Below are 22,866 nucleotides of genomic sequence, written 5' to 3'. Positions count from 1 at the left end.
TTTCTTTTTTGCCATTTCCAGTAAAAGCTTAAATTTCCCCTCAACGTCCCTTTTTCAAACTACTGTCATTTCATTACTTTTTATTTTTTTTACTAATCGGATTCAAGAGAACACGTTTGCTCATTTCATTTTTTTCTATTATTTTCTCTCCTCTTCCTCATCTTATTTTTGTTTCTTCCTCATTTATCTTCTTCCTCTCTTCCTTTTCCATTATCTTCCAGTTCATCTTCATCCCCTTCCACATCTTTCTCCTCTTCTTCCTCCTTTTCTAAGCTTCCCTTTCACGCTTTCTCCTCCTCCTCCTCCCTCTTTCTCTTATTTCCGCGTCCATTCTTTCCTCTTCCTCCTCTCTTCCAAATATTCTCTTAGTTTTCCCCGGTTTAAATATTTCGCGCCTTCTATCTCTTCCTCTTAATTTCACATTCGTTCGTTCCTCTTCCTCTTGTCATTTCAGATCTTTCGCCCTCTCTCTTCTCTTTCTCTTCTTAGTTTCTCTTCCTCCTCTTCTTTCAAATATTCCACCCTCTCCTCCTCTTCCCCCTCCTCCTCCTCCCTGCTCGGGTATAGAGGAAAGGAGAGGCGAGCCAGCAGATACATTCAGACTTGGATCCTCTGTTTCGCCTCCATCGTAAAGGTATTGTGTCCCGCTAAGTGGATTCCAAAACGCGTGGAGCTGCGCCAATTAGCAAAACTCTTTAGTCCGTCGCTGCGCCATATTCAGAAGGTTAATGGAGCTGAAAACACACACACACACACACACACACACACACACACACACACACACATACGCACTCACACACACACATACGCACTCACACTCTCTTGCTTGCGTTTATCAGAATCATAACTTTCCCTCCATTTCCTGTTCCTCTTTTCCTTCTCCTCCTCATTTTCCTTTATTCCTTCTCCCCGCTCTTTTTTTTCTTCTTTTTTGTCCTTCGTACCAATTTTCATGTTCCCATTCTTTATTCTTCCTCTTCCTTTTCCTTTTCTAGTTCATTATGCTTCTCCTTTTCCTCTTTCATCCTCCCTTTTTTTCATTTTCTCATTCACCTTCCCATTTTTTCTTCCCTTTCCTGTTCTTCCTTTTTTTATTTAACCTATCTTCATCCTCTTTCCTTCTCTCTCTTCCTTCGTTCACTCACCTTCTAGTTCCTTTTCATCCTCTTCCAAGCCTTTCTCCTCCTTGTCGTCCTCTTCCAAGCTTTCATTTCGTGCTCTCCTCTTCTTCTTCCTCTTATTTCCTCGTCCGCTGGTTCCTCTTCCTCCTTCCTCTTCGTTCTCCTCTTCGAAGTATTTTGCTCTCCTCTTCCTCTTCCTCCTCTTACTTCCTCGTCCGTTCGTTCCTCTTCCCAAATCTCCTAGTTCTCCTCTTTAAACTATTTTCCTCTCCTCATCCTCCTCCTCCTTCCTTCTCGCTTCACAACACTTCAGAATGTTCGTACGTGCGTGTGTGCGTGCGTGTGCGTGCGTGCGTGTGTGTGCGTGCGTGCGTGTGTGTGCGTGGGTTCGTCGTATCTGGTCCTTCACAGCCGGTCAGCGAGTCTCCCTTAATAGAGAACCCAGGAAACTTGGTCACTGGTGGTGGTGGGGTGGTGGAAATGGTTGTAATAGTAGAGGTGGTGATGGTGGTGGTGGTGGAGGAAGTGGTAGGAATGGTGAGGAAAATAGTGATGATGGAATGGTGGTGGTGGTGGTGATATGAAATGGTGGTGATGGTGGTGGAGGATGAAGGAAGAGCAGAAGGAATAGTGGAGTAGGTAGGTGGTGGTGATTTTGGTGGTGGTGTTGGAAATGGGAAAGCTGAATGACGTGGTGGTGGTGATGGTAGTGGTGATGATAAAGAAGAAAAAACAGTAAAAATGGAATAGATTTTACACTTTGGAGGTGATGGGTGTTTGATAGCAGTGGTGATGGGAATGGAGGTGATATGGTGGTGATGGTAGAAATGGTGGTGGAGAAAAAGCAGTAGAAATGGAGGACTATATTAATTTTGGAGGTGGTGGTGGTGGTGATGATGGAAGTAGTGGAGGAAAAAAAATAGTAAAGAGGAATAGAACAGATTAATTTTGGAGGTGTTTGGTGTTGAATGGTGTTGAAAGTGGTGGTGGTGGTGGTGGTGATGGTTAAAGCAATTCAGGACGTGTAGCGAACAGGTTTAAGGGTTTAGGTTTACTGTCCGCCTGTTGATGACTTTCCGTTTTGACGTTTTGTTCTTTCGTCTCTATCGCGTTTGCTACCTGTCAGAACCAGCATGTGAGGGGCTGGTGGCGATGAACTCAGTCAGGTGTGTGTGTGTGTGTGTGTGTGTGTGTGTGTGTGTGTGTGTTTAGACAATTCATCTCTACGAACCGTTTCTCCTTTCCTTCCACTCTCTTACTTCCCTTTCTCCCTTTATCATCTCTCCGTTCCTTTCTCTTTCCCTCTTCCTTTCTCTATTCCATTCCAGCATTTCGTTTTCTTCCTCGCCCTTCCCTTCTTCATTCCTTTCCTTTCCTTTCCTCTCCCATCCATTCCCTTCATATCCCTTCCCCTTCTCTATTTCCTTCAATTCCTTTCCCCTCCTCTCCCTTCCCTTTCCTTTTTCCTCTCTTCCCTTTCCTTCCCACCTCTTCCATTCTTTCCCACCTCTTCCATTCCTTTCCTTCATCTTGTCGTCTTCCTCTCCCCACCTCTTACACCTTTCCTCCCTTCTGCCTCTCTCTCCCTCTTCCTCCCTTCCTGACGCCCCACACACAAGTTCATCCGCAATAATTTCTACACGGTTAAGTCTTTGCTCTAACGCAGGACTTGAACGCCGCGTTTATGAAAGACCCAACACGGCGGAAGGGATTTCAGAGTGGCGATCCTGTTAAATGTTCATCAGTTCTCTGCTCGATTCTCTTGTTTACGGTTTCTTCGCGATTCTGTTCTCCGCGATTTTCTTCTACGCGATTCTGTCTGTGCGATTATCTTTTCCGCGATTCTGTCTGCGCGATTCTCTTCTTGGCGATTCTGTCTGCGCGATTTTCTTCTACGCGATTCTCTTCTAGGCGATTCTGTCTATGCAATTCTTTTTTTCCGCGATTCTGTCTGTGCTATTATCTTTTTCGCGATTCTGTTCTCCGCGATTCCGTGTTGTGCGTTCGTGTTTGGCTGGCTGGATGTTTAGAATGAGCTGTCAAGTCGTGTGGAAACCTTGTGTTATAACGTATGCGAGACACAGCGGACGTCTGTTTCAATATGCGAAGTCAAGGACGTGTGCGGGGTAAGAATTGGAAGGGAAACGCGTGTAATATCCAGCACGAAGTATTGCGTTATCTCGTTTTCCGTCCCCCGAGTGTCACTGTTGGTTGTTTTAGTTTGATTAGTTTTCCGTGAATGAAGGTTAAGAATAAAATGAGGAGACTGAAAGCGACTTGTGATAGTGTAGAGAGAATGACTGATAGTAATTCCCATCCTTAGCGATAATAGTACAACGCAAAATATATATATAAAATTATCAAAAGTAAGGTTGTGTGTGTGTGTGTGTGTGTGTGTGTGTGTGTGTGTGTGTGTGTGTGTGTTTGAGGGGGCGGCGTCGCTTGAACTTCCAAACGAATGCTTTCTCGTATAGCCGCGCCATCAACTGTGTGTGTGTGTGTCGCCACCCAACACGGCCGCCTCTCCACTTACACACTCTGTTCCTCAAACGAAGCAAATTCCTCCGCGCGAGCAACCCGAGCCGCGAACTCGACTCCCAGCGACGCCGAGGACCCGACGATCCAATAAAGGCGATGAGGCGTCCCTTCCGCGAACCCCAAGCGGCCCTCCTCCTCCGCCTCTCCTCCTTCCTCCTCCTCCTCCTTAGTCTGCTACTACTAGTCTACTGCTCTTTCTCTAACTCCTCCTCCTCTTACTACTGCTAATACTGGTCGTTCTCCTCCTCTTCCTACTTTCTTCTACTACTGTTACTGCTTGTCGTCTACCTCCTCCTACTACTAATATTACTACCCTACTGTTCTTTATCTTTCTACTATTACTACTGTTGTTTCTCCTCCTACTACTACTACTGCTACTACTTTTCTCCTACTACTACTGCTGCTGCTTCTCGTTCTCCCTTCAGCTCCTTTCCCTCCTCTTCGATCCCTTACTCTTCTCCTTTTAGTTCTCTTTCGCCCGCTCCTTGCTCTCACTTTCTCCTCCTCATCTTCGTCCTTCTCCTTCCTTCGGTCAGGCTCTTGCCCTCCTGTTCCCTTCCTCTGCTCATTTTAGTTTAGTCCTTTTCCTCCTTTCTTGCACTTCCAACATCCTTTTCTTTCCTTTGGTTTGTCATTTCCCTTCCTCTCATCCTCCTTCCTCCCGTTCCTTGTTTCCATTCATCATATTCTTCCATCTGCCGTTCTATTTAGTTTTGTACCTTTTTTATTTGCTTTCATAGTTTTCTTCCTTCTCTTCAGACCTGTTCTGCTTATATCCCTCACATGTCCGTCTCCTTTCAATCTATTTCTACTTTCCATCTCCTTTATTCCTCTCTGTTCCCTTCCTTCATCCTCTCATCCATCCCTCTCCCATCCCATCCTCCTCCTACTCTCCACCTCTTGTCCCTTCCATCCTCCCCCTCCTCTCCCTTCCCTCATCTCGTATCCCTTCCTCCCCTCCCATTTCCCTCCTCCACCTCTTGTCCCTTCCTCCATTCTCTCCCTCCCTTCCTTTATCCCCTCAGACTCCTCCTCTCACTTCCCTTCCTCCCTCTCCTCCTCCTCCTCCCCCTTCAAGATTTAATTTCCGCGGCGTGAGGGTCAAAATAATGCTATTCCTGCGTATCGTTCCCGCGTCGCCTGCTGCTCACTGGATGATGCGAATGGTTTTATCCCTTATTGTGTTGGCGCCCGCGTGAGAAGTAAGGAAATGGCTAAAAGTGAGAGAAGGGATGGGATAGTAGGTGATGGTATTTGATATTTATGGTATTGGTTAAGATTTGTAATTAATATTATTCACTCAAAGATGAAAAGTTGAAGTGTGAAGTATGTATTTTTTTTTTTTTTTTTTTTTTTTTTGCTTCCCCTGTGAGAAAGTGGGGAAAGGTGGTGATATAACACAATGGAACCGAACTTTGGGAGAATTGATTTATGGTATTGTTTAAGATTTGTAATGCACTTAATCCTCTCAAAAAGATAATAAGTTGTAGATAAGAGTATGTGTAGATAAATGTAGTGTTTTATTTGATGGCGAATTGGTGCACTTTTTCAGCTGGGGGCAGCGCCTGAGTGGTCAACACGTGGATGTGGTGATCCTGAGGAGCTGTTACAAAGGCAATCCCACGCCTACTACTGGACTGGACTGGGTTTGAGTCCCACTGCAAAACGCTGACAGTTTTCAACCACTACCGTGAGGAAATGGTAGCCACACATGCTGTGCAAATCTTCGGTCAACCCTAACTTCAGCGACTTGGGTTAAGTAGAGCACCCAGGGGCAGGATGGGACAAGCAAGAGTCTTATCGTGGCAGCCACTATAAGCAAAATTAGGTGGTCTGCACCACTAACAGGCTTGGGTCATCCACCAGGCCTTTCAAGAGAACCTATCAGTGCACACATTGAGGTCTAGGAAAAAGAATATTGCCTCACATTGGGTATAGTATAGGTAAGAATAGGAGAATGGAAATCAAAACACTAATGCAGCTCTTATTTTGCAGGTGTAGCAGCACGGCGTCAAAAGGAGGCCGAGACCAAAACACTGCAGATCCAGATGTTGGTGGCAGGCAATGGACCAGCGCTGCATCAAGGGGGTGAAGACTTCCACGACCGGCATTACATCCGCAGACCTGTCTCTGGAGCCAGGATGTCACAGTTGGAGGCGGTCTTTGTGTAGTCTATGATCAGTTGTCCAAGTGTGGTGAAAGAGTTATGTGGATCTATTTTGCCTCTTATTTTTGTAGTTATCGCTGCTCCTGCTGCTTCACTGGCGAATTACACAACACGATAATGACAAAAACAGAGGCACAACAGTTTCATTTAGTAATTCTTTCACCTGTTCTTGATGACTGTTTGTGGATGATGAAGACTGCCTCCAACTGTGACATCTTTGTTTGTGGATGATGAAGACTGCCTCCAACTGTGACATCTTCAAGGCTCCAGAGACAGGGTTCCAGATTGATGTCCCTGACGGCCCGGGAGGGAAGCAAAGAGAATGTATTGAAATGTTTTGTGATGAGCGGTCAGACTTGTTGACTAGCAGTGTCGCTGGTTGATGAGCAGTTTCACATGAAAGTCCAAGGGACTCCCAACTAAGAGAAATAAAAGTATTGATTTTAGTTTTTTTTTATTGAAAATTTACCAGAAAATACAAATTACTTTTTCTCCGGAGACTGTTTGTGTTTGAAGTACCCAGTCAGTCAAAACTAACTACCCAGTCAGTCAAACAACTAACTACCCAGTCAGTCAAACAACTAACTACCCAGTCAGTCAAACAACTAACTACCCAGTCAGTCAAACAACTAACTACCCAAACAACTAACTACCCAAACAACTAACTACCCAAACAACTAACTACCCAAACAACTAACTACCCAAACAACTAACTACCCAAACAACTAACTACCCAAACAACTAACTACCCAAACAACTAACTACCCAAACAACTAACTACCCAAACAACTAACTACCCAAACAACTAACTACCCAAACAACTAACTACCCAAACAACTAACTACCCAAACAACTAACTACCCAAACAACTAACTACCCAAACAACTAACTACCCAAACAACTAACTACCCAAACAACTAACTACCCAAACAACTAACTACCCAAACAACTAACTACCCAAACAACTAACTACCCAAACAACTAACTACCCAAACAACTAACTACCCAAACAACTAACTACCCAAACAACTAACTACCCAAACAACTAACTACCCAAACAACTAACTACCCAAACAACTAACTACCCAAACAACTAACTACCCAGTCAGTCAAACTTTTTTTTTTTACCCACTACATCTAAGTACCATCAATTGAATTGAGTTATGTTTGTGTGGGAAAATAGCCAAGGACACACATTAACTTTGACCTCTGGGTAAGACTGCACTTGGCAACCTAAACTACTCAAATCTATTCCAAATATGAATTACAAGAAGCAGTCACGCACAATACTGGAATCCCTCACACATGTTCTTCAAGGAGTCAAAACCGTATCATCTCTGCCACCTCCACCATGCCAGACTCGGGAAGTGTTCAGATACTAAAGATTTTAACCGCCTTTATATAACAAAAATACTACTATAGATATCACCATTATATGAGGGTATATGAAGGCGTAAATAAATTTCTCAACATCTCAATACTGGAGTCTGGCACAGTGCAGGTGGCAGTAATGTTACCTGTGTTACTTCTTGAGGGATTCCAGCACAGTCATTGGCTGCCACTTAGGCCAATCACACCTGAGAAAAAATTGTGGGCCTGGCCTCCTGTAATTCATATTTGGAATGGACTAGAATGCTGCAATACCTGTGCTGAGAAACTTAATACATCACTATAATCAAGATGGTACATACACACAATTAGTAGTCATGTATAAAAAAAAACTCCATATGCATCATGATTTCGGAAGTCTTATGTGGCTATTTGAATTCTTTCTCTTAAAATTTACACAAAGCCTATTTTTTCTGAGCTGACCACTATTCGAGTATCTCATCCTAAGACAAATTAATAATCTTTGAGATGGTAAAGAGAGGATTGGAAGCATGTAAAAAAGCAAAGGAGGATAGAACAGCAATATAAAGAGATGATACAGATAATAAAAGACAACTGGAAGCATGAGGCAGGAAAGGAGAACAGAATGGCAAGAGATTAATGATAAAGGTAATATAATGACAATTGCAAACGCTGGAGGAGCTGAGTAATGTTCCGGGAAAGAGAAGCTGTTAAAGAAGATGGAGTGACGCTGAGTGGACATGAAATGGAAGACGCCAAGTATCTAGGATCAGACTTGCATGAGAATTAACACATGGAAGGAGAGCTACGTGAGAGAGCTTTGTAAGGGAGGATGAAAGTAGTGGAATGCTTGGGATGAATTATAAAGGACAGTCAATATGGAGTTAAAGCACACGGAAGGAAAGCAATGAAAGAGGGACCTTTGCAATGGAAGAAAGCAGTGAGAGACTCAAAATGAATGATGAAATAGAGGGAGGAGGAGGATGTAGAGGTGAGAAAGAGAGGGGATAGAGAGGGAGAGAAAAAAGAAGGTAAGGAAAGAAGAAAGGAGAGCTACAAAAGAGGGACAGAAAGTAAGAAGATAGAGGAAATTAAAGAAAGCATTTTGTGATAGCATACTGATGAAATGCGAAGGAAACATATATGAAATGAAAGCTAGAGGACCACAATCATATCAATAGAAATTAATTATATTAGTCTCAGCGATCATGGAAGTTTGACATGCTTAGTAGACGGGACGAAACAAAATGTGAAGCAGTAGAAGCAATGTAGCATCCTGAAGTAAACAGTTTGGTCACGTGAATAGAATGGGACAGAATGAATTGATGATGATAGTATACATGAACAGGATTGATGGTGTGAGGGCAACAGGATAACCAATGCAAAACAGAAGGTCAGGGTGATGCAATATGTCAGAAAAAGATAAAAGAATGAGAAGACAGGATGGTACAATACAAAAAGGAGAGGAGGGAAGAATGAGAGGGCGGAGGTATTCAAAGACGAGAGGTCAGAACGGTAGAATACTTGAGAGAGAGACAGGATGGAAAAATAAGAGAGGAGTATGCAAATATGAAATGGTACAAAACTCTAAAAACATGAAGAACAAGAGGACAGAAGTATGCAAAAACAGAACAAATGGATGATACAGAGAGAGAGGTTTCTACTGCTACTCACACCTAACACTTTTCCTCTTAACTGAACATAGTGAAGACAGTATTCAAGGCTACAATAGTGAAGGCCTCAGAGAAGGAATAAAGTGTACTGAAACTCTTGCTTTAGATACATAACAAAGCAGCAGACTTATCCCAATCTCTTATTCTCCTCCCAATACCTTCCATCACTTAACTCTCCCCCATCTCCATCTCTTTTTACCCTCAATTAAATTCTGTTCTTTGCTAAACTACCAGTGTGTTTTAAGATGAAATACCTGAATAAAGCAATCAGCCTTAGGGAAAGAAGGATTCCTATTGTAAGCATTTGGGAAGAAGGATGAAAACAGCCACATCTAATGCTAATAACAAGATGCACATGAGTTTCCAACACATGAGTGACTACTTAATACTACATGTACATACCATCTTGTTAGTTTTAAGGAGTAAGTTAGTCAGCAGAAGAATGGCAGCTTTAGTATATACTTAAGGAAGTCAGTAAGTGTTGCCAAGTGCAGTGCCTTTGTTCCTTGTTATGGTCCTTGGATATTTTCTCACATGTAAACAATAAATAATCAATCAATGAGGTGAAAAAGAAGTCTGGCAGGTGACGTGAGGTGAGTATGACATTATAGGTGGGTTGTGTGCAGCTGGCTGACAGATCTTTCTCTAAACCATGAACCACCTGTCCCTTCACTGACTCTACTAAACATTAAAATAATAAAATAAAATAAAATAATAATGCTGGCAATTGACTTTACTTCATCTTGAATATGAAAATTAATGATGGCAATTTTACTCTATTAAAAGTTAAATATGAAAATCAATAGTCAAAATTTACTCTACTTCACATTGCATAGGAAAATAAATATGTCTGTTCACAGGTGGTTAGATATAAACATAAATTTTTAACAAGGTAACTCTACTAAATGTTACATATAAAAATTAACCCTTTCACGCACCAAAAGTTTAATAAGTTTCTCTTTCCACTGCGACATTTGTCTGGGGCTCCCTAGGGGGCGACCGTGCGGCGAAATTTTTTATCATGTTATCGATTTCACCCACGAGTATTCTTTTTTTCCTGGCATTATTAGATGTTGTTGGTTTTGGAAGAGATTATTTTGCCTTATGAAAGAATAAAAATATCAAAAAATGCAAATAAATAGCGAGGTTTACTGACTCAAAAAAACAATTTAAAAAACAATTTAAAGGGACGACAGTCGCACTCACAGGCTGCCTGCTAAGAGGCAACCAAACCACGGGCAATTAGCACTTCAAATCCAACGGCATGAGAGAGTTAACAATTAGTTTATTTTATAGGTCCAGCTTGGATCATTGACACAAAAAAATTTGACGTTATTCTGAAAGATACTTTATTTTTGGCAATTTTTAAAAAGTTTTTGATGCGATTCGAGTCAAAAGCTGATGTTGACGATTCCGTTTTAACGTGAATTGTTTCGTGGTGCAAGAAAGGGTTAATAAAGCTAATTTAATACAATTTAGAGATGATTAAAGCTAAACATGTTAATTCTGAACACTTCTGAACAGACAAAGGGGGGCAGCATCTCCCTGCCCTGACACACATGGTAGGTGCTGGACAAGACACAGGTCTCCCTCACTTTGCGATTGGGTTACGTTCTTGGAAAAGCAATCATGAAGCAAAACGATCCTATGGCAAAGTTGAGGTTTAATCAAAACTAATACTTAATACCAATGATCCATGGACTGCACTGTATCTAAGTCATTACCACAGTGAATATGAACACAAAACCTGTACATTTGCATAATTAAACACACGAAATAGCATAAATAAATACTGAACTGGCTGTAAAAGCAACCAAGTGTATCATATCGAGAGCAAATGTAATTAATCTCTTCTTCCTCCTCCTTTTTAACATTTTTCTTCTCCCTAACCTCATTCCTTCCCCTCTCTCTCTTTTAAAGAATGAGAATTGTAAGAGCAAAATATCATAAAACGAAGCATAGTAAAGTGGGAGAGACCTGTACAACCCTTCTATACAAGCTCATCAAAAGGAATAACAAACTGAGGTCAGCCTTCTTAGACACTTCCAACTCTCACATCAATTATTTCTGAAGGCCAAAAATAAGGTAAAATGCCTTCTAATGAGTGTGTTTTAGAGTTCACGGTACAGAAGCCTTGTCAAACTCCCACCAGGGTCAAAAACTACCCCTGGAAAGACCCACAACTTCTACGAAAGCCATGTCAAATGTGTCCGTTTGGGTAAAGAAATGTTCAACAATATGGCACTAAGACCTACCACACTTACGAACAAAAGGATGATGTCACCGCTTGTCTCCTGCCCTGGCCAAGGAATTTTCATGGCTTGCAGACTCCCCTAGAACCATCAGACCACAGTGGTATCAGCATCCTGGTACATCGGTGTGTTTGTGAAGGTGTGAGCGGAGGCAAGAAGCAAGACCAGCATGTTGTGAAGAGGAACAGACAGCCCTGGTGCCCGGCCCTGAAACGAAACTCACCTGAATACATGATCACCAATACACGACACACTCCTCAACAACTCATAAACCTGAACTTAACCAAAATATATTCTCACTGTGTCCTTATAAACCTAAACTTAACTAACATCAATAAATTCTTGATGTGTATCCCTATAAACATAAACTCTCTTTCAAAAATAGCTATGACACTCACATGCAACTGATAACAATGGAGATGGGCAACAGGACCTGGTTAGATCATTAGGAAACCCACAGAGCTTATTGGTGAGTCTCTTGTTTCTTGCTTTATACACTGCTGCCTATGAGGTGTTTAAAGATAACCTAAACTTAACATAACTATAATAAAGATAAATTCTTACTCCATATCCTTGAAAAATTAATATATACACAAACAAAAATAAATTCTTACTTCATATTCAACTAAAACAAAAATAAATTCTTACTTCATATTGTAAGATAATTCAGAAAGAATTGCAAGAAAAAGAACAAATAGGGTAAATGTCTACAACTTCACCCAATTCCACTCCCTCCACACCAGCCTCAAAGCATCACTATCCAGACTCAACATTCAGAGGCCAATGCTAGGAGTAGGGGACCTGCTGGGCAATGACACCTTCAGCCCCAGTAAGGGAGAGGTAAGGTAAGGAGCAGGCAAGGTAAGGTAGGGAGCAAGTAAAGTAAGGAGCAGGTAAGGTAAAGGAGAGGTAAGGCAGGGAGCAGGTAGATTAAAGTAGAAGTTTAAGCCTAACCAGCAGGCTTGGGTCCAAATACATGTACTTGTACTCGTACTTAAGTACACAGTGCCATGTACCTGTACCTTTACTCGTATTTGGGGTCAAAAGCGCCTTAGTACGAGTACCCGTACTTGTATTTGCACTGGACATTTTTACGAGTACAACCAAAAAAATGCAAACATGTGTCTGGTGTAATGTTTGATGACCTGCCTGGGTGGGGGTGAGGCCAGGGTGAGGTGTGTCCTAAGCCTGGGCCCTGGGGAGGCCCAGTGCCCTGGACTCTGGGGTGAGGTGATGTTGAGGTGATGTGAGGTGGCTCAGGGCAGGGAGGGCTTGGCAGTTTGCCACTTGGCAGAAGCAGAATAGCAGAAAAATTCTGAAGGTTAAATCAGTAAACAGTACTTGTACTTGGATTAGAATGAAGTACAAAAGTATTCGTATTTGGACTTAGGTTGATGCACAACTGAGTACTTGTACTCGTATTTGGATTCGTGACGTCACAGTGTAATCTTACTCGGATCGGTGTACAACATGTCACGAAGGGTTGCACCGATTAATCAGTAAGTAATTGGTAATCGGCCTAATCGGCCACTTTGCCGATTAATTGGTAATCGGGCTTTTGACCGATTAAACGGGGCCGATTAGTAAATCGCTAGATCGTCCCTACAAAACTTGTATGAATTTTTTGAAACAATAAGTGGAACGTCACCAGCTTACATAACATAGGCAACATGCTCACTGAGACACACTGACTGACTGGCGTGGGTCTCACGGACTCTCACCAAGTCTCATCGTACTGGTACTGGACACGTTCAGATACAGACTTTCTACGCTTATACCATTTTCAGTTCTACCTAATTGAGGGACAATATTCAATTTTTTCATCACTGTGGCTACATAGTTATTATTTCATATTAATATGCAATAATCATACTGCATATTTTGTACTACCTGGTAATAAAAAAAATCAAAACATGTGTGTTTTTTAGTTTAGAAGCAAGCAAACACAGTGTAACAGACAGTAAATTACTAGAAGACTTGAGAGATTGATAAACTTTGTGTACACTACCATTTCTAGAGCATCTAGGATCACCAAAGGAACGAGAAAACTGGCAAATTCTAACATATTAAAACCAGGATGTTTCCACTAAGCAAGGCTAAATTATAAGTAACAAATTACTGGAAGTATTTGCTCTCCATACAGGGGATGACAGCTGGGCAGTAAACAAAGTTGTCAACATGCGGGTTACGGTATGCCTTTAACTTTGTGGCACCAGTGTCCAGTAATTAATGAAGATTAATCACATTTACAATTTCTAAATAATCGGCCGATTATTGGTTACCGATTAATCAGTAATCGGTCAAATTGCTTATCGGTGCAACCCTAAAAATGTGCCTGAACTCCGCAGCCCCTGACCAGCGTTACCGAATTATCGTACTTAGCCACGCAGCACATTATATTTTCCGGTTTCTGACACAGCTATCGCAAACAAACACCAATAAGTAACGCTTTTAACGATAACTTTAACTGGAATCTCGTTATCTGTGTAGGTAGGAGAGTTTTGGGCCCTGGAACTGATAAGTGCGATGTTTTGTGTACGATAATATGGTAACGCTGCCCCTGACACACTGGCGGCCTGCAGGGGAGGGAGGCAGCAGGTATTCCCCCGTCATGTTCAGCACTCAGGGAGGCGCTGGCAGGGTCTGCGGTGTGTTGGGCGGGGCAGCGTGCACTAAGGCAGGCTGTGTGGAGTTGGCGTGATATCCAAGGCAGTAATAACAGCGTCTTACCGGACAGAAGGCTGGACGCGGCTTTGCTCCTCCTCTTCCCGCCATGTTGAAGTTGACGTTTCTTGGCCGCTGTGGTCTTGGTCTGGGTGTTGGCCTTTGCAGCAGCTCTCATTAGATGCTGCTCTGGACATCCTACACCTGGAAAATAATAAATGAAGAAAAGAAATATTAATCCCTATCGCTGTTTATATATGCACACTCCCACTATACTTTCCTTCGCCCTTTCCAGCACTCTCTTTCTCTCTCACACCTCCTAATACACTTTTCCAAGGATATATCACACACTGGAAAAAAAAAGTAAATGAATGAAATAGAATCAAACTATATCACTGCTTATATATGCACACTCCCACTATACTTTCCTTCGCCATTTCCAGCACTCTCATTCTCTCTCACACCTCTTAATACACTCTTCCAAGGATATATCACAAACTGGAAAAAGAAGCAAATGAATGAAATAGAATCAAACTATATCACTGTTTCTATATGCACACTCCCATTATGCTTTCCTTCGCCCTTTCCAGCACTCTCCTTCTCTCTCACACCACCTAATACACTCTTCCAAGGATATATCACACGCTGGAAAAAGAAGCAAATGAATGAAATAGAATCAAACTATATCACTGCTTATATATGCACACTCCCACTATACTTTCCTTCGCCCTTTACAGCACTCTCATTCTCTCTCACACCACCTAATACACTTTTCCAAGGATATATTACAAATAGATTCAAACTATATCACTGCTTATATATGCACACTCACTTATACTTCCTTTCTTTTTTTTAGCACTCTCCTTCTCTAATGAAATAGAATCAAACTATATCACTGCACTCTCCTTCTCTCTCACCTCCTATACACTTTTTTCATATATATATCACACTGGAAAAAAAAGTAAATGAATGAAATAGAATCAAACTATATCACTGTTTATATATAAGGATATATTACACGCTGGAAAAAGAAGTAAATGAATGAAATAGAATCAAACTACATCACTGTTTATATATGCACACTCCCACTATACTTTCCTTCGCCATTTCCAGCACTCTCCTTCTCTCTCACACCTCCTAATACACTTTTCCAAGGATATATCACACACTGGAAAATGAAGTAAATGAATGAAATAGAATCAAACTATATCACTGTTTATATATGCACACTCCCACTATACTTTCCTTCGCCTTTTCCAGCACTCTCATTCTCTCTCACACCTCCTAATACACTTTCAAGGATATATCACACACTGGAAAAAGAAGCAAATGAATGAAATAGAATCAAACTATATCACTGTTTATATATGCACACTCCCACTATACTTTCCTTCGCCATTTCCAGCACTCTCCTTCTCTCTCACACCTCCTAATACACTTTCAAGGATATATCACACACTGGAAAATGAAGTAAATGAATGAAATAGAATCAAACTATATCACTGCTTATATATGCACACTCCCACTATACTTTCCTTCGCCCTTTACAGCACTCTCCTTCTCTCTCACACCTCCTAATACACTTTCAAGGATATATCACACACTGGAAAATGAAGTAAATGAATGAAATAGAATCAAACTATATCACTGTTTATATATGCACACTCCCACTGTACCCTTCGCCATTTCCAGCGTTCTCTTTTCTTCTCACACTTCCTCCTAAAAAAGAAAAAAAATAGAGGCATACAGTACCTAGAAAATAATAGGAGAATAAGAGAAAGGCTAATCCATACCACAGCTTACATATGCACAATCCTCTTCGTCCTCTGCAGCACTCATTCCTTCTCACACTTTCTGGGAATTATTACATCTGCAAAATATTAAATGAAGAAAAGTTAACCCATATCACAGCTTCAATACTCACAGTCCCGCAATCCTTTCCTTCCCCCTCTTTCTTCTTTCCCTAATTTTTAATTCTTTTGGTAGTCATATTGCTCCCTTCATGCCCTCAGCTCTGACCGAAGATCCCCTTCAGTAGCCTGCCCATACCCACTCTGCATTACATTTCCATCTCTCACCATCAATGTCAATGCTCCCTCTTTTTGTAGGGCAGAGAGAGTATCTTGAATATATTGATACCATGCAGTTCTTAGTGTTGGGAAAGTTGGGTAAATCTGGATAAGTCAGTCGGTAGCTCTTATCCTTCTTTAGTAGCGTGTTTACTTATGCAAGGCAGCTCATTGTTCATCCTGTTCACCACCTCCTACTAGTTATTGCCTTTCTACTGCAAGACATGGGAAAGAATTGCTTTACTAATAGAGCCCTGCATGAGTGGAACAGGCTTGGCAGTCATGTTGTGTGGCAATGTGATAGATGCACTCTAGAAAAGGTTAAATTCAGATGAGGATATATATAGATAGTGATGGGTTTAGAGGGGCTGCCCTGTGTAAGCATACTGGCCTCTTGCAGACTCCTTATGTTCCTATACCTGAGGCAGTTGCTTTTCCCGTTTAATAGCCCCGGATCCATGATAATAAAAGCAAATTCTGGCCATGACTAATTTCTCGTTCCTGGACCAAAGTTTCTGCTTGGGGTACAATATAAAAATCTAAAAATTTCATCATATTAATACAGAATATACATTCACTTAAAAATACGTACAAAAAACATAAGCTGCATTTTTTTATGAATTATACAATTGAAACTGCATAAAATTTTTGGGGGAGTTGGTAAACTGAACATCTCAAAAAGAGAAAGACTGAAATTATGCACTGTGCTCCACTCTTAGGACACTCCGGGAGGGGAGGAAGGGAGGGCCCCGGTGCCAGTCCCAGGGAGGCAACACACACAGCAGCGTCAGGGAAAAGTTATTGATTATGCACACAATTAGTACATTTCATTTTGGTAATTTTTCTCACTCCACCGAGGAAGTCAAAGCAAAAGTGAAAGTCTTGTCTTGGCATAATGCTACACAGGTAAACTGTAACTTTTTTCACTGGGTAAAGGAAGGTTCGGGAAATGAATACCGATAATGCTTCTTTGATTTCCCGCCAAGCAGTGGATAACGTCTTTGGCAATCACACACACTCCAGCCTTGGGAAGTGATGCACGGGAACAAACTTTTGGTGCTGAAGGCCAGCACCAAGGCCACTCCTGAGGCCCATGAGATGATGCAAAACTAAGGAAAGACAACACAACCGCCACACCCGAGTCCAGGGCCGGGCCAGGCACACGCCCATCCCCAGCACCAGTCAGGCAGCAAAGTAGGAGCTGGCGGGGGCGGAGAGGAATATCACAGCGTTGGAGGCGTTCTCCTGGGTGTGGCCGCCGGTGGGGTCGTGGGGGATGCCACCAAACATGACCAGGCGGTCGCGGCCCAGCACCAAGGAGTAGAGGAGGGAGGGGCGGGGAGGGCAGCCCACGCAGGTCTGCAGCCCCTCGTTGTGGTTCACCGGCCACCAGCGCGCCTCGCGGCGGCTCACCACCTGGCTGATGTCCAGCAGGTGGGGAATGACGGTGCTGCGGGGCGGGGCAGGCCGGGCCAAGGGGCTGCTGCCGCCACTGCTGCTGCTGCTGCCACTGCTGCTGCCTGAGCCACTGCCGCTGGCCACACCACCACTGCCACTGCTGCCACCGCCCCTGCCAGGATCCTGCTGACGGGACAGCTCCCTGAGTCTCTCCTTCATCCTGGACAGCACCTGCAGCCGCCGCTCCCGGTCACATGAGGCATTGGGGCGTATGGAGGGTCGGGGCCGCCCCCGCCCTGCCCCACCGGGACCTCCAGCACCACTGCCCTCCTCGCTCTCGTCGCTGCTGGACTCTGAGGGGTCAGCTGGCCGCAGCAGCCCACGTTGGCCGTTGACGTTGGGTTCATTCTGCCGTGGGGGTGGGGGTGGGGCCAGGGGCCGGGCCTCAGCCTGTGGCACTGGGGGCACCCACACACTGGCTGGCTGGCGCCGGACAGAGCCTGGCACCAGCAGCTGGGACATGGTGCCCCCGGCCTGGGCCCCGGCACCGCCCACGGTGGACAGCACCACCACACTGTTGCCCACCCGGCAGGCAGGGTTGTACCACATCTGGGGCGGCATGTGCTCCGTGGCCCGCACCTCCACTTGCCGCCACTGCCAGCGGGCGGAGCGGCTGTGGATGTTCTTGGGCAACGTGAGGAGCCAGATGTCATTGTAGAGCTTGTTGGAGCCGCCACAGCCAGCCAGCACCAGGATGTGCCGCTCGTCCAGCTTGATGTGGGAGTGGCCATAGCGTGGCTTGGGCTCCCCCTCAGACATGAGCGGTTTGAACCAGCACTGCTGCGCCAGGTCCAGGCAGAACACGTCGCTGGTGCTGGAGAAAGTGCGCTCCAGCTTCTGCAGGCCGCCGTACACCACCATCACACTGCCGTGCACCGAGGCGGAGTGGCCAGCTGTTGGGGGTGGAGAGCCAGGGTAGTAGAGCTGCGTCCAGCGGTTGGCCAGGACATCGTAGACGTGCAGCTCGCTGAACAGCACCCACTGCTGATGGAGGGGGTAGACAGAGGGGTGCGTCCAGCCCCCGAACAGCACCAGGCACTTGTTCCAGGTGACCATCGAGGCATAGGCTTTGGGGGATGGGTAGGTGCCAGTGGTCAGCAGCCGCGTCCACTCATGGGAGCCCAGGTCGAAGCGCCAGAGGTCATTGAAGGTGGTGTTGGTTGAGGTGCAGCCGCCAAACACAAACATGGTGGACTCAAAGACGCAGGAGGAGTGGGAGTAGCGCTTGCTGATGGGGATGATGTGGCTGGGGTAGGTGGGCCGGAACCATTTGACACACCCCATCTTCAGCGCCGAGAAGAACCGTGACTTCCTCTTCTCCACCACGCCCTGGCAGCAGGTGTACCACCGCTGACACACCTGCAGGCAAGATACAAGGTAACAACTGTAACACCACCCAGCCAGACACACTCATTAGCATCAGCTTACCCACCACAGCCTTGAATGCTCAAACTGACATATCTGGTGAGCAAGATATAATAAACCCTTGTACTACCACAAAATTAAATAAAACCCAACAGCCTCCCAAGGGTGGAGAATCAAGCCACCTCCAATGAACACTTCTTATACATGAGAACCAATTCACCATTAACTAACATCCCTCAGCAAGTTTCCTTCCCCCCTACCCTGTCACACCCTTCAAGTATTTTAAAGACCTCCATCATGTCCCCCCTAGTCCTCCTCTGCTGCAGTGTGGTGAGGTTCAGTCTGGAGAGCCTGTCCTCATAAAGAAAGTGGGCCAGTGTGGGCACGAGCTTGGTGACCCTCCTCTGTACCCTCTCCATCTTGTCAATGTCTTGTTTGGTGTAGGGAGGACCAAGCCTGCCAACCCTCAAACACACCCTTCCTCCTTGTCATCTGCCAGCCCTGATAATTTTCACACAACCTTCACCTTCCACCCCTGCCCTGCCAACCCTCCAATGCCCCTTTCACCCTGTCAAACTTTAAAAAAAAATCACCACCCCTCACCCTTGCCCTACCAACCCTCATATACACACCCTTCCACCCTCAACCCCTGCCCTGACAAGCTTCCCCATGCCCCCTTCACCCTGTCAAACACTCACACACACCCTCCACCTTGCACTCATGCCCTGACAAGCCTCACACACACACCCTTCACCCTTGCCCTGACAACCCTCTTATACCTCCTTCACCCTGTCAAACACCCCCTTCACCTTTCACCCCTGCCACATATGCCCCTTTCCCTTCACCCTTATCAATCACGAATCAGTAAAGATTTGTTTTAGTACCGTGCCAGTATTTCATTACCTACCTAATGAAACATCATTAGCTTCTCATATATCTTTTCTATAAACATTCAACAATCATGGAAATGCTTTCAAAATCCAATTCAAGGGCTATTTATTGTTGAAAATAGGGGATAATATTCACAAAAGCGTAGCCTCCTCTGGCGGCGGCCGCGGCGATGGTGCCGCCACCGCAGCCGCAAAATAGCTCGCAGAGGGTTTAGGGTGGGGGAGCATATTTAAACCCTCGACCCCCCCTTCTAACCAGAGGGGGCTGCACCCCCCCCTGGACCCCCCCACATGTATATGGAACTTATTGCTGCGAGGAGGTATTTCTCGCAATACCGGCTGTACCACCGCCGCGGCCGCCGCCAGAGGAGGCTGCACTTTCGTGAATATTATCCCCTATTTTCATCAATAAATAGTCCTTGAATTGGATTTTGAAAGCGTTTCCATGATTGTTGAACGTTCGTAGAAAAGATATATGAAGAGCTAGTGATGCTTCATAAGGTAGGTAATGAAATACTGGCACGGTACTAAAACAAATCTTAACCCACGAGTCCTTTCACCCTTCACCCCTGCCACATACACCCTTCTCCCGTCACCCACGCCCCCTTTCACCCTTCACCCCTGTCACACACACACCCTTCTCCTTTCTCCCCTGTCAGCCATGGCCCCTCTCACCCGTCACACAAACCCTTTTCCCTTCACCCTTGTCACTTCTTCACTAATGCTGTCATTCAAGATTGGAACAGATTACCACCATCAGTGGAGCAGTGTAACTCGATTGCTTCGCTTAAGAATAATCTTGACCGCTATCTCCTCCACCTAAATGTTCACTAGGTCAGTTTCAACGACATGGAGGCCGCATAACAACTGTCACTTAGGTTTAGGACAGACCACCTAGTTTGGGCCTGTGTGGTCTGGTTATCTATGTAATTCTATGTAATTCATCCATACCACCCCTCACCCTTCATCCCTGTCACACACACCCTTCTCCCTTTCCCTTCACCCTTGTCACCCACGCCCCATTAGCACCCATAGAACACCCTCACTATGCCTCCACCACCCATAACAACCCTTAACACCCTTTAAATACTAAAAACAAACAAAACAAACAAAAAAAACATCTCCCATAGCATTGTTTACACGCCCAGGTGAGGAGCCCCGCCAGGTAACACGGTGACACGCCCCCCCCACCCCCCCTCACCTGCCGGCAGTTCCTCAGGTCATTGTAGGGCGAGATGAGGCACAGGATGTACTCCAGGATCTCCTCGGGCAGGTCGTTGATGGTGGCCATGGCGGGGAGGGGAAGAGGAGGTAAAAATGTCAGCGTCTGGCCATCCTGCGGCGGCCACCTCCAGCTCCCGCCCAGGCTTGCGACACTCACAGGGACGAGGGAGGGGTCATGCTTCCTTATTTGACTGTTTTTTAGGGTTATAGTTCCATATTCGGGTATTTTTTAGGGTTATAGTTTCATATTGGGTATTTTTTTAGGGTTATAGTTCCATATTCGACTATTTTTTAGGGTTATAGTTCCATATTCGGGTATTTTTTAGGGTTATAGTCCCATATTCGGGTATTTTTTAGGGTTATAGTTCCATATTCGGGTATTTTTTAGGGTTATAGTTCCATATTCGGGTATTTTTTAGGGTTATAGTTTCATATTGGGTATTTTTTTAGAGTTATAATTCCATATTCGGGTATTTTTTAGGGTTATTGTTTCATATTGGGTATTTATTAGGGTTATAGTTCCATATTCGACTGTTTTTTTAGGGTTATAGTTGTATAATCACACTCTGTCCTGCCTGGGGGTTGGGATGGCATATGTTCCTCCCTTCTCCCTTGTTGTTTACCTGCAACAATAAATTATCAATGAATCAATCAATCGAGTAATTGAAAAAAATACTCTAATCTATTTAATTATCTAGTGTATGTATATTTGTTGTACTACATGTTGTCTTGATTTTGCTTTCATTCATTTGTGTTTTTAATATATTTCTTTTTTTTTATAAACTTCGGTAGAATAAATGAAATAAAATTCACCAATCCATTTATGTGGTGAGTGTCGGAAGTTTTATCAAAATAGAATCAGTCGCGGGGCCAAACTTTTTTGCGTTGCATGAAAATTGTCACCTTCGTTATTGTTACGACTCCACAAATAAACAATAATATGAACCTCTAGTCCCTTTTAGGCAGGAATACCTAATTAATGTGTTATACTATCAAAGGAGACTCTTACAAGTCGAATGCATGAAAGAAAACGATCTGAGTAAAGGGTAGACGCGCATAGACACCAATAGAGATATATATTTTCTTTTTTACAGCTAGGGACGCACCTCAAGGGCAAAAAACTAAAACATCTAAAAAAACAAAGCCCACTTAACGCTACTCCGATAAAAGAGAAAAGCACTTTAGCACTCAGACTGAAGCTCGCAGACATTTCTTTTCTTCAAGAGTGGTGAGAAGATGGAACTCTTTGCCCCTGGAGGTATACAGTAAATGCTCCCAGTCTTCCTGTGTTCAAATCCAGATTACAACTCTTCCTCCATGATGAACCACATTCCTTGTAACAAGCTGCTGCCGCTCCTCTGCTCTTCGTTGCCTGCAATCCCACAAGTCGTTTAATTTGTTCTGTTATACACCTCAGGAAGATACACTCAACCAGTCACTCTTTGTTATTGTTATTATTATTCTTTTGGGGGGGGGGGTGGGGGGTCCTTATTACTCGCTCGCCTGACTGGAGTATGTCAGAGTCTGCGCCAAGATGGCCGCTCCTTCGTGTTCGGTTGTTAACTCGGAGTTTCGCTGACACGCCAGTCCTCGTCGACAGACCGACTCGGTCGGCTAGATTTCGATCGCCGATAGAGTCGGTCTGTCGGCATCCTGCCAATAGGCTTAGCCCGTGTTCCCCCGCGCAGGGAGGGAGCATTTTTGCACTAGGGGATAAATCTTTGAGGAGGAGCAAGGCAGTCTCAATGATGTTCATTTAGCTGGTTTTAGATTCACTAATTTTTGGCAGGCCAGTCACCTTTTTTGGGACGAGCCCTAAGGTAGATTCGCGATTAACTTCACGTCGCGCTAACAAAGCCCGCTGTCAGAAACGGGAGGTTAGTTGAATAGTAGAAACCAAAGAAGTTAATTCCGGATGAAGAGATGTCTTGGTATTCCTGACCCATGTGTGCTTAATGTTGATCCTCTTCCTCCTCCTACCCAACATATATTTTTTTTCGCTCTTTCATCTCTTTCTCCCCCATTTATCTCGCTCTTCTGCTTCTCCTTACTCCTCCTCCTCTTCTATCCTCGATCCTTCCCACCTTCATTTTCT

General features: G+C 44.2%; 1 protein-coding gene and 2 long non-coding RNA genes across 3 annotated transcripts in view; 1 reads left to right on the top strand and 2 right to left on the bottom strand.

Moving 5' to 3' along the window:
• Positions 1-6,240, top strand: part of LOC126999332 (uncharacterized) — a 33,091-nt gene extending 26,851 nt beyond the window's left edge. Inside the window, exons 3-4 of the long non-coding RNA XR_007753254.1 lie at positions 5,212-5,413; positions 5,655-6,240. This is a non-coding gene — a long non-coding RNA (uncharacterized LOC126999332). The remainder of the gene's footprint in view (positions 1-5,211; positions 5,414-5,654) is intronic.
• LOC126999333 (uncharacterized) lies at positions 6,106-13,894 on the bottom strand. Its single transcript, XR_007753255.1, has 3 exons — positions 13,832-13,894; positions 11,114-11,308; positions 6,106-6,245 (listed from the first exon to the last, which is right to left on the bottom strand). It is a non-coding gene; the product is annotated as an uncharacterized LOC126999333 (long non-coding RNA).
• Positions 13,895-16,374: 2,480 nt separating this feature from the next.
• Positions 16,375-20,928, bottom strand: LOC126999331 (F-box only protein 42-like). The gene is made up of 2 exons (XM_050861801.1): positions 20,749-20,928; positions 16,375-18,651 (listed from the first exon to the last, which is right to left on the bottom strand). Exons 1-2 carry the CDS (start codon positions 20,836-20,838, stop codon positions 17,017-17,019), a joined length of 1,725 nt encoding a protein of 574 aa, XP_050717758.1. The 5' UTR covers positions 20,839-20,928; the 3' UTR covers positions 16,375-17,016.
• Between the last annotated feature and the right edge of the window lie 1,938 nt (positions 20,929-22,866).

This window comes from Eriocheir sinensis, chromosome 16 (assembly GCF_024679095.1).
Source record: "Eriocheir sinensis breed Jianghai 21 chromosome 16, ASM2467909v1, whole genome shotgun sequence".
NCBI lineage: Eukaryota > Metazoa > Arthropoda > Malacostraca > Decapoda > Varunidae > Eriocheir > Eriocheir sinensis.
This window is presented reverse-complemented; position numbering and strand designations above follow the sequence as displayed.

What these genes read in the sequence shown, in the direction of transcription:
- LOC126999331 (XM_050861801.1), bottom strand. Translation starts at nt 20,838, where the DNA reads ATGGCCACCATCAACGACCTGCCCGAGGAGATCCTGGAGTACATCCTG. An exon ending in ACCTGAGGAACTGCCGGCAG is followed by an intron (nt 18,652 to 20,748) that starts GTGAGGGGGGGT and finishes TCTTGCCTGCAG; the next exon opens with GTGTGTCAGCGGTGGTACAC.